The sequence below is a fragment of the Bubalus kerabau genome, chromosome 18, assembly GCF_029407905.1.
Source record: "Bubalus kerabau isolate K-KA32 ecotype Philippines breed swamp buffalo chromosome 18, PCC_UOA_SB_1v2, whole genome shotgun sequence".
Classification (NCBI taxonomy): domain Eukaryota; kingdom Metazoa; phylum Chordata; class Mammalia; order Artiodactyla; family Bovidae; genus Bubalus; species Bubalus kerabau.
Window position 1 is genome coordinate 12,322,298 of NC_073641.1, and position 12,170 is coordinate 12,334,467.

The window sequence follows — 12,170 nt, forward strand, 5'->3', positions numbered from 1 at the left end:
CTATGACAGCAATTCCCACTAATATCCTTTTGTCATGCCTCTAGTCATAAATTATATAAAAGTGATATATTTTTTCACTGGAACTTTCATGGCCGCAGCTGTAGTAAAGGTGGCCCTCAGTTCCAGTGCTGGGGTTTCTAACTGCCAGCCCACAGTATTACTTAAGCCACTCTTCATCTCCTGAACCTACTGTTTCTGAAAGAAGAAAAAACTTGCCATGAGCTTCTTTTTACTGAAATAAGAAAGCTAAGGAGAAAAAAGAGAATAGTACTGGTTTTTAAGAAATTTTTCCAAATACATTTTTTAAATAATAAAAAAGAAATCCTGAGTCATGTATTTCTCATGCATTACCAGAGTAGCTTATTGCTAGCACCAAATTCCTATCTCACATTTGAGTTGGGCAACATTTATAATAGGCCACAATACAGAATTTACACAAAGAGCAGATCAACTCTGAAACAGTAGAAAAAACAAAATAAGTATAAAGATTAATCCGTATGTAACTGGGCAAACACAAAAATGTACTCAACAATTCTACTCTATTACTCATGAATTACCCTTACTATTAGGGATGACTTCTTTAAAGTATATTCTACAAATCATTAAAGGTATGGAAGAGAATTTATTTCACTTTGTGAGGCTTTATTTTCACAATTATACATACCCTTGGCACAGGAAGACCCTATCAAAATTCTATTAACTGACTTAAGGTAAATAGGTTGATTTTATGAGACTTTCAGACAATTAAGTTTGAGAAAGTTTATGATTATCAGGATTTGTATACATGATCACAATCAAAAGAAAGAGATAAACCAAAGAACAAGACTTTCTTAACCCCCCTGAAAACATAATAAATTACAATTTCTGGTCAAATGTTATTCCTATGCTATATTTATTTTTATCTCATTTTCCATTTTATACTCTGGCATTTCTTTTCTGAATACAGGTTACATATAATATTATGTGTTAACTCCCTAGTCTTAATATCACAAAGTCACCTGTTCTACCATGGGCATATTTTTATCATTTAAAGTAGGATATGCTTGTTAATAAGCCAGTTATACTCCAGTAACTTTGTGAATGCAAAAACACTGAGAAGAACAAATAATGGAGTTATTATTTCACGGATCCTCTTTCAAGTTCAGGAAAATTACTTCTAGAAAGCTGCAATTCTGCCAAATATATTCTATGTTTAAACGGAAACTGAAAGAAAAGTGAAATTACTGGAAGCCTTTGACGGTTCACTAGACACTGAGTGCTTTCAATAGTTCAACACTGTTATGCTTGATAATCAAGAGTAAATTAACAGGCTAACATTTTAAAATGTATACTTTAATTAAGGTATAAAGTATATAAACAATCAGGTAAACTTATAGAGAAGCTGACCAAGATACATAAATTAGGAGATATGTGTCCATCTAAATTTTCTATACTTCATCTTTTTTTTTCTTTTTACAGAATATTTATTAAAGTTGTTTAATATACAATTTTTCATTTGTCATTCTGGAAGTCCTTTTTTAGAAAGACTCTTCTTTATCTGATGACAAATAGGAGCCACATTATCAGGGATTATTCTGGACCTCCACGCTGAAAAGGAAGAAATAAAGCAATAAATTAGGTGTTTCATTTACAAAGAAAATTTTCATGGCAGCTATACAAATCTGAGACGTTTTAAATCAATGATCTTTAGGTCTTAAAACCAATTTCAGATTTTTCATAGCTTTTGGGCTCTCATATCAATACTATAAAGAATTTCAGATCTGAAAGGGACTTCAAGGTTGACCTAGGTCAATGGTCCTCAAATTTCTTGGTCCTTTACGCTATAAAAAAATTAATGAGGACCCTGGTCAGGAACTAGATCCCACATGCCACAACTTAAGAGTCTGCATTGCTAGAACTAAAGAGCTCACATGCCTCAATGATCAAAGATTCAGAATGCCTACAAGTAAAACAATAACAACAAAAACCAAACAGATGCAGCCAAATAAAGAATTTAAAATAAACTAAATATTTTTTAAAAATTAATGAGGACTGTAAAGAGCTTTTTTTCATGGGGTATATATATTTTGCTATTTACCATACTATATACTTCTACACATATATTCTTTCAAGCACATTTACCAAGGGCTCAAACATCATTTACTTCTCATAGGCCTGGCCTACCTGACCATCCCTGTCTTAGGTATGGACACACCTTGACAAGACAATTGGAAGAACATGTAAATCAGTATCTGAAACTCCAAAGCTAATAATGTTAAGGTGTCTTCCACAGTATTGGGATACAGAGCAACAACATACTTGGATAAATTCAATTTCTTCTTGAGACACAAGTTTCCTTCTGTATTTCTGAGGTAAAGTTTTTATCATCTCTGCAGTGTCTGGTGGACCCTGATGCATCAGCCAGTCTGGCGATTTACTTCCCTTAGAATGCTGTGAAATTGAAGAAGTATGAGATGGTAGTCCTGCTGATCGTAGAACTTCTGATACTGAAATTAAAAAAAAAACCCAACTTAGAGGGATTGTTCAGGGTTTTAAAATACTATTTTGAGTTATTATTGAATCATCAAGTTATTCTTAAAATGATAAGTATTACAATTGCAAGAGGTATAACTTGGTTGGGTAGCTATGTAGTTTCATAAGTTTGTTTTAAAGCAAATGAGGTAGTTTTAAGTGAGTGAACTACTAAATTGAGTAAGTTCATAAAATAATGAAATTTTTAGGTAGTGGAGTTCAATCCATGTGGATAACTGACATTACTTAAGTTTTGCCCTATGGTAGAGATTACAGGTAGTATCATACAATGGAGAATAAAAAAGTTGGAAAATGGAGATGAGATTTGTTTTCTCCAGACTTGTCTGTCACCTATAAATTCTTCAAGAGTTACAGTAAGTTAAAAATATCCATATAAAATTTGTTAAAATTCTCCCTGAATTAAAGGTTGGGTATCTTATAATAAAGACAGTGACAGAAGAGTAAAAGAAAACACAACTTGTTCAGAATCTTCAGTTACTTTTAATGGGTAATGACTACTAAGTTCTAAGGCAATCCAAGAAATATTTACTGATTGAATGAACACATATATCAGTGAATGAGAAAGAGGTTAGCTGGGAGAAAGATATATAATGGTGATTATTCAGCATAAAGTCTGCAGATATAAACATGGGAGATTCTTCTGAAGGACAGAAGAAAAGGTAGAACAAAAATTCCCATATATAAAATCAATATAACCAAAAATTCAGAAATACCTACTGTTAAGTTACTACTTTTTAAAAGTAAGTAACAGAAGTTAGTTAACACAACCTAACATACCACTGTGACCTAAGCTACAATTGTCAACCTGATTTTAAAATGAAAAATAGTCTATAATAAAATATTCATGTATGGATCTGATTGTACATATTTTTTTAGCCTAAATAAACTGCAGCTTACCATTTGGTTTAGGATTGTCTCTTCTGTCAGGGAACCTTATTAATGGAGTATGTGGCTTGACTACCTAAAAGAAAAATAGAATGCATGAGAAAGAAATGAAGTACTAAGATAACCTCATTAACTACATAAGAAATAATCTACTGAATCCCACAAGCAGACACCTTTGTTAAAATAACTTAGTACTTGACAGCAACTTTAAATTTTCTATTAAAAAATTACTTTTAAATTTTATTCTTGTATTTCCCTGGTGGCACAATGGATTGAGAATCCACCTGCTGATGCAGGGGACGCAGTTCACTCTGGTCCAGGCAATTTCCACATGACGCAGAACAACTAAGCCTAAGCGCCAGAACTACAAAGCCTGTGCTCTAGAGCCCATCAGCTGCAACTACTGAGCCCACGTGCCTAGAGCCTGCCACAAAGGAATAAATAAGTTTATTCTTCCCCAACAAGGATAGCTAGTCTATGAACTATTGTTTACATTATTTGATATGCATAATAAATTTGTACTTTATACATCACAAAACATTGTACTGTACTGCCAACTGACCTCAGAACAACCCTATAAGGTGACATGGATTTTACGTTGCGTGACTTCTAAATCACCCTGCTGACTGGTAAGAACTGGAAGTTTCCTTGACTTGTACTGACTATTGTTTCTGTACTATGTTTTAATACTTAGTAGTTTAGAATAGGATAAAAAGCATACTGAAAATCAGGTAATCGAAAAACTTTCTAACAAAAGTAACACATGTTCTGTGTACAAAAAACTGGTAAAAACACAGAAAAGCAGAAAGAAAAAACATCATCTATAAGCTCAAAACACACATAAAATAGCTTTAAACATCTGATAACTCTTGACTTTATTCTTTTTCCTACACCCATAGAAATACATGTATTTAGATAACTTTTTAATAAGCTATTTGAAGAGTATTAATTTTTTATCACTAAAAATTCCAGATAATGCTATAGAGGAACTTTAGCAGAACTTTCAGTATGAAATCATCTGAATATATATAAAATGCTAAGACTAATAAACAGAACCCTAAAAATAACTTCTCACTCTGTCTAGTAACTTTCTTTTCAGAGCCAGGCTTCTTGAAAGAGTGTTCTATCCATCTTCCAGGCTGATGTTTTTCAGGATAAACTTCAAACTGGCATTTGGCACCTACAGGTTCATCATGATCTGGCCTCTCCCTACCTCTCCAGTCTCATTCCCCACCATGGTACCATTCACTCCAGGTACTCTGAAGTACTTTTTATTTCCCTAACTCATCAGACCATTTCCACCCTCATTCAACTGAGAGCTCATGTGCTCTGGCAGGAAATCTCTCCCTGGTTCCACCCTAAGTCCATGTCTCTGCTTTTACCTGACTATCGTGTAAAACAGCTCAACTGTCACTCTTAAGAAGATTCCCCATCGCTAAATCCGATTTAAAAAAGACTCCTATGTTTCCACAGCAACCTGAACATCTTAAGAATACTGTGCAGAGGACACCTAAATGAGCCAATGACTACAGGACAGCCAAGTTCCTGGAAGGGCAGAGATAGAAAATGAAGAACTTCTGCAGCAGCACCCAGTACCCAGTACATGCTCAGCAACCATCAGACGAATGAGCGAACAGACCATTTGTCAGTCAGGGTTAACTCTACAGGCATGTGAATATGTATACACACACTTAAATGTATGTACATATACCAGAGAGAAAGAGTCCATTCCAACATAGTTTTTGTACACTTAAAAGCATAGTAATATGCCTTTACAGATCAGTTGGCTCTCCTTTTATTTGTACCTTTCTAAGTCTCTTAGTTTCAGCTGTGCCTCATATAACACTGACTATTCATTTGCTGGCCAACCTGAGAACACTTTTAAAAGGGGAGTGAGACCACTTACATTTATAACTTATAAATTTGGTATATTTTCTGTCATATCATTATTTAACATTCTTTGTCCTATGATCTTTTTCTTTGCTTTCATTTGTGGGGTTGGTTGGTAGGCTGGTTGGTGGCTTTTTGGTATTTAGAAAGGGCTGTACTTTTGTATAATGTTTATATTATGTTGTTACCTTTAGATAATATTCTTAATTGCCTGTTTCTGAGATACTATCTATTGGTTCATTATCACTAGAAAGAATGAAGGTAATTGATGGTAATCTCGTCTCTGCCACCCCTCCCCATCTTTTACCACCAGTTAATAACTAGAGGCAATTACAAGTTTATTCTACTTTCTGTATACTCTTCCTCTTATTCCTCCGTTTAAAAAGTCTTACTAGATATATACTATCAGAGCAAATACTACCAACAAGTCTTTCTCCCTTCTCTGCATTATCTAGCCTTAATTCTACAGTTAAATACACTCAGTGATTATATCCAGTTCCTGTGTTAAAACAGCTACAAGTACAACTAAGTATTCCTTAGTTGTCTGATGCTCATTCCCTGGGGGAGCTAGTAGGAAGGGCTTTGGGGAACAGTATTCCCTGAGTTATTAAAGGTTTAGAAGAGTTTGTGGCCTTTATACTTGAAGGTCAGTGCAGCTAGATAAAGCTTAGGTTTACATTTTCTTTCCTTAACTACCTTAAATGTGGTATCCACATGTTTTCCTTTAAGAAGTATTCTTGTTGAAAACTTTGATAACTTAGTAGGTGCTTGGTCTTATTGCTTGGATCACCAAATAATTCTTTTCTTTATAAGTCAATGATTTTACTAGAATATACCCGTTGGTCAACAAACTAGGTCAAATCTCTCAACTACAAGGTATAACTTTAAGTCTCTTTTTGTATCAGGAAAGTTCTATTAAATTATAGGTATTGAGACTTGGTCAACTCTGTTTTCACTTTTTCAGAGACTTACTATACAAAAGTTGCTTCATCTTGTCTTTATCTACTTCTATGGCATTCTCTGAATCCCTTTAATCTTTTTTCATGATCTTTGATTTTTGGGGGAAACTTATTTTATGAAGGAATCCACTTCTATGATTCATGAAGCCCAGGCTAAGTTAAAAGTGACGTGTTCTGGAGGAAACGACACTCCACTCTGGACCTTCTGGTTAGAACTACTGTCTTCTCTACCTCAACTGAAAACCCAGCCTCATGCTGCCTCAATCCCTGCCCTACGATTCTTGGAAGATGACAAAGTCGACTATGTTAGAGGCTTTTTCAGAGGAGAAGACAACTCTTGCCTTCTCAGAAGACCAAGCCTCTACTTACTTTGCTTTATGAGGCAGATAGCAACTCCAAACCACTGACAGGTTGGGACCTGCGCAGGCCTCAATCATTATCTGTGTGTTTTTAATCCTTTTTCTCCTTTCCTCTACTATTTACTTTAGGAAAACTTCTAAGTTGCCCATTGACCTTTGTGTTCTTTCCAGTTTAGTGTCTATTCCTGAAAGGTTCTTTTCTTTTATTCTTAATTCTTTACTGAGTTCAGAGCTGTACCATCCCTAAAATCTTAACCTAAAATCCAAACTCAACTACAGCCTTTTAACTCTCTTCTTTGTTATTTCCCACTATCAGTTTCAGCCAGCCCTTCATTTCCTTGATCTCTCCCTTTTCTCCCAGTCAAGTGGTTCCACCTTGACTTTACTTCCTTTTTCATCTAGCCTAGACCCACATTCCACTGAGCAACCTCCTAGCACTCTCAACTGCCTTGCTGTAAATCTCAAACCCTGAATTAACCCAACTACCTACCTTCTTCCCCTGTCTTATACAGTTAAATGATTTCCTACATGATTATCTCCTCTCTACTACTGCATCATCCTAAACGTATCAAATATACATTGCTTGGCATTCAGCAAGCATTTATAACTTACTCTTCTAAAATTATTTTTAAATATCCTGCATCCAGCCAAATTCCTCTACTTAATGGTGACACCATGCTTTGTGAATTCCTATCAGTTTGTGCCAGTCTGCTGAAATACTACTCTCTCTTCAGATACTGATCAAGTTCTAAGCTCTGTGGAAGAACCATGTTATCCTGTTGGCACTGTGGTCCCAGCACTGAGTACAGGCCTGGCACAGAGGTACCCAACACATTTTGCTAACGTTAACATGTTGTCAGCACATACTACTTTGTATTATGAATGTGAATATAAGTCTTCGCAGCTGTTAGAAGTGGACAGGCCATTCCTTATTCTGTATCTCACAGCATCTTTTTTGTTGCCTGTAATAGTTCTTTATTATTGCTTGTGCTGTTCCACTTTAACAAGTCTACCACACTTTATGTTGCTAATGGATATTTGGATATTTTCTAGTTTAGGTGTTATTATGAATAAAGCAACTATGAACATTTTTATCTTGTTTTTTAAATAGGTATATGCACTCATTTCTCTGGGGTATAAACCTATGAGTAAGACTGCTGGGACATAGGGTAGGTATGTCTAACTAGTAGTAAAGGCCCACAAAACAGTTTTCCAAAGTGGCTATACCTTTTTATATTCCCACCAGCAATGTATGAGATGGATGCTTCGTGTTCTCATCACCACTTGGCAGTGTCAGTCTTTTTAATAATTTTGGTGGTTTCCTGGTTTTAATTTGCATTTCCCTGGAAAGTAATCATGTTGAACATCTTTTCACTGGCTTAGTGCTCATTCAAATATCTTGCTTTTTGCAATATTAAGTTTTTTTACCCATTTAAAAAACTGGGCTATATATTATTGATATATATAATATCTATTAAGGATTCCAGTCCTTTGTCGGGTGTTCTCTTGTCCTCACAAAATCTTTAATTAAGGCTTAATAACTATGCACTGAATGAATAAGTGAGGATCAGTCATTACAATGGGAGCAAAGACTGGGATCTAAGATTATATTCCAGAGCGAAATAACTGTAAGAAAAAGTCTTTCAAGAGATGTACTTGTGAAAAGGGAAATGCACTTCTCATATCAAAGTTAAAAGTTAATTGTACAATAATGCTATTTGAGTTGGAAAAAAACTCAAGCAAAACAAGCACAAAAGTGGAGGTTGTAGCCCTTTATAGACCAAGTTTAATTTTCCTACTTAAGCTAAAGACCACAGTTGAGAAGCAAAAACAAAAGCTATCAGAAGTCAGTAACTGATGATTGGATTGATAAAGTCCCTCTAGCGCCAATCTAAACTCAGGGAAAAAACATTACAGAAAAACTTAAATATATATTTTTTCCATTCTCCCTCATCAGGCCTATAACCAGACGCTGGTTGGTGGAGGAGAGTATCCGGCGAGTTTGCGGGGCCAGTTCTCTGTCCATTCCCAAGACCTTGAAGGGACACTGGGTCAGAGCGAAGGTTCGCTTCCTTTCACTCCACTAACGCCTTCCTTCCGATTGGCTGATTTGCGACAACCTAAACAATACTGGTCGCTGATTGGCCAGGATATTGCCAGGGCAGCCAAGCCTGCAGCCTGCTAAGAGGCTAAGGAGGTCTGAATGGAGGGCAGTCCAGGGACTTTGCAACAGCTAAGTGCCTACCTGCGGAGATGCACTCCCTCGGCCTGGCTCGAATCGTCACCTCCGTCCCAGGCTTCACTGCCCGTCCCAACAAGCGCAAGGTCCAATTCTCACATACACCCGGGGAAGCAGCTGCTGGCCCTAGGCAGGGCCGCGGTCACCGCGCAGCCTCCACCACCGCCTTTCCTCCCCAGCGCGAGTGTTACAGTGAGCACCTTCCCTATAGCCCACGGCGCAGAAAGGCGACCCAGTCTCCTTACCTGAACGACCCTGCTGGCAGACGCCATCTTGCTGCCCATCATGACCCCCGAGAAGGGGCAGCTTCCGGGGCGCTGGCGAGCCGCGGTTTTAACAGGCGTCCCGCGCGGCTGGGGCGGGCCCTGCCTGTGACGTCACGGAGGAGGAGCGGGCGCCCGGGCAAGACCCTCCTCCACTGTGGAGCTAGCCCCACCCATGTGCCTGACACCGACCCGCCTCTCCCCGCTGGGGAGCTGACCCACGTGTTTTCCGTTGTTTTCGTTTTGCAGGTAAAGATTTGTGATGTTGGATTTATTTTGTTCATCAGCCTATGAGTGACCTAGGACCATTTCTTCTCCGGATAGTCAGTTTTTAATTTCGGCGTAGTCCAAAATGTAATATGAAACCAAATAATATAAGTTCTGATGTTCTAAAATGAACAATCTTGTTAAAATTTGGGAGTAAGAAGCAAACTCAGAAAGAGTGGTGGACAATTCCTACTCTATAGGTTCTGTGGGTCTCATATTCAGTTGCTTTGTAGAAATTTGTTAAATTTTTTTTTTTTTTACTGAAGTATAGTTGTTTTACAATGTGTTCATTCCCGTTGCTTATTAACATTGCTTGATTTGGTTTTCTGATTCCTTTCTCTACCATTACTCCTGATATTAAACTGCTGCCTGCTTCGAGTTTGAGAAAACTCCGAAGTTCTAGGTTTTTTTTTTTTGAAACATGAGCCATCCATCATTCCCCCAAGTTGTATTAATGTTAAATTCTATGGTAAATATTAGTGTTTACAATGTTAAAAATTTAATACACAGTACAATATGTTGCAGCCATTTTGTAGGTAATGTAACACCTTACATTATTGTAAATATTTAGAGCAACAAATTTGTTTTGATGATCTAAGTCAATGTTTTCTAAATCTAGGAGAGTTATTTAACCTAAATATGGGCCCCTCTGATTCAGAATTTCTGGAGGAGACCAGGAATCTTTTTTTTTTTTTTTTTTTTAATGCTTTCAAAGCTTGTTTTAGCAGCACATAGCATATTCTATGGAGAAGGCAATGGCAGTACTCCAGTACTCTTGCCTGGAAAATCCCATGGGAGGAGGAGCCTGGTGGGCTGCAGTCCATGGAGTCCCGAGGAGTCGGACACGACTGACCGATTTCACTTTCACTTTTCACTTTCCTGCATTGGGGAAGGAAATGGCAACCCACTCCAGTGTTCTTGCCTGGAGAATCCCAGGGACGGGGGAGCCTGATGGGCTGCCGTCTATGGGGTCACACGACTGAAGCGACTTAGCAGCAGCAGCAGCATATTCTAAAATCAGATTGATAAAGTGGTTAGGTGGGCAAACCACATGAACTGGCAAATTTAAAAAAAAGAAAAACAAATTTCTCTTAAAAATATTAAAAGACATTCAACCTCCCTTATTCTAAGAAAAATTTAAACTACACTGAAACACTATTTTTAATCCATCAAATTGGCCAACAGCCATAGTTTGGACAATATGATCTGGGGAGGCTGTGGGGAAAGAGGCACTGATGTATATCATTTAAATTTTAGTTTAAGGCAGGACAAGAAAAATTAAAATTTTCTCTGTGGGTTAATATGCAGTGTGCGTCTCCATTACACATTAACCACAGCTCCTCAAAGATGGAAGCACCTGCTCAACCATAAAGATCCTTTTCTTTCTTTCTTCTGAGGCTGGCAGTGTAACTTCTTCAAACAATAGGGTTCTTTTCCAGTTCTGTAAGGGGTCACAGTGACTTGCCGCTCAGTTTGTACCCACTTACCTGGACTAAGCATGCTTTGTGGACTTCATGTGAAGTGTCAGTTTGTCATTTAGATATACAGTCCTTTGTCTCAAAAAGGCACATGACTGTGCCTTTGACGTCTAACAGGCAGAACAGTCCTCAGAGCTTTCTGAGAATCTGCTTCCTGATTATAATCTTCAGTTTGGTTTATATAAAATTCCTTCCCCCCTACCCCCACAGCCTTTAACTATTCAGTAGTTCATTGAATTTTCATCAACAATGGGAGTAAAAGATGGTACTCAAAAAAAAACACAAAACTACATACTGAATGACTCCAATTATATGACATTCTGGAAAAGGCAAAACTATGAAGACAATAAAAATAAGGGTGGTGGTCAGGGGTTGGGGGGAGGGAGGGGCAAGCAGGCAGAGCACAGGGAATTTTTAGGACAGCGGAACTATTCTGTATGATAGTATCAATATAATGGTGGGTACATGTCATTATGTTTATCAAAATTCATAGAATATGCAACCTTTGGATGATAGCGACATGTTAATGTTAAGGTTCGGTTGTAACAAACATACCGCTGTGGTGGAGGACGACGACGATGGGGGAGGTTGTGCATGTGTCCGAGCAGTAGGTATATGGGAACTCTCTGAACTTTCTGCTCCATTTTGCTGTGAACCTAAAACTGCTTTAAAAAAATAAAGTATCTTAAAAAATTTTTTAAAGTCACTATGGCTGTAACCAGAAAAACTAATGTGTTCTTGAAGTTCAAAAATGGTGACTAACCTGGAGTCTACTATACAGAGTGGAGTAAGTCAGGAAGAGAAAGTCAAATACTGTATATTAATGCATATATATGAAATTTAGAAAGACAATACCGATGACCCTACATTCAGGGCAGCAAAGGAGACATAGATGTAAAGAACAGACTTTTAGATTCAATGGGAGAAGGAGAGGGTGGGATGATTTGAGAATAGCACTGAAACATGCATATAACCAGGCATAAAATAGAGGACCAGTGCAAGTTCAGTGCGTGAAGCAGGGCACCCAAAGCCCCTGGGTTTTGACAACCCAGAGGGATCAGGTGGGGAGGGAGGTGGGAGGGAGGTTCAGGATCGGAGCACACATGTATATCTGTGGCCGATGCATGTTAATGTATGGCAAAAACCATCACAATACTGTAATTATCCTCCAGTTAAATTAGTTGAAAAAAAAAAACTCCTATTTAAAAATTTTTTAAAAAATGGTGACAAGTTGATGACATTGCATTGTACAGTTGAAATTTACTAAGAGAATAGAACTTAAGTGTTCTCACCAAGAA

General features: G+C 37.5%; 1 protein-coding gene across 2 annotated transcripts; it reads right to left on the minus strand.

Moving 5' to 3' along the window:
* Nucleotides 1-606: 606 nt before the first annotated feature.
* Nucleotides 607-9,255, minus strand: KGD4 (alpha-ketoglutarate dehydrogenase subunit 4). 2 transcript variants are annotated; one of them, XM_055554511.1, is made up of 4 exons: nt 9,110-9,255; nt 3,430-3,493; nt 2,299-2,486; nt 607-1,587 (listed from the first exon to the last, which is right to left on the minus strand). In XM_055554511.1, exons 1-4 carry the CDS (start codon nt 9,149-9,151, stop codon nt 1,570-1,572), a joined length of 312 nt encoding a protein of 103 aa, XP_055410486.1. In that variant the 5' UTR covers nt 9,152-9,255; the 3' UTR covers nt 607-1,569. The 2 variants fall into 2 exon arrangements, with proteins under 2 accessions (XP_055410486.1, XP_055410485.1); XM_055554510.1 differs by lacking the exon at nt 9,110-9,255 and adding an exon at nt 7,853-7,936.
* Between the last annotated feature and the right edge of the window lie 2,915 nt (nt 9,256-12,170).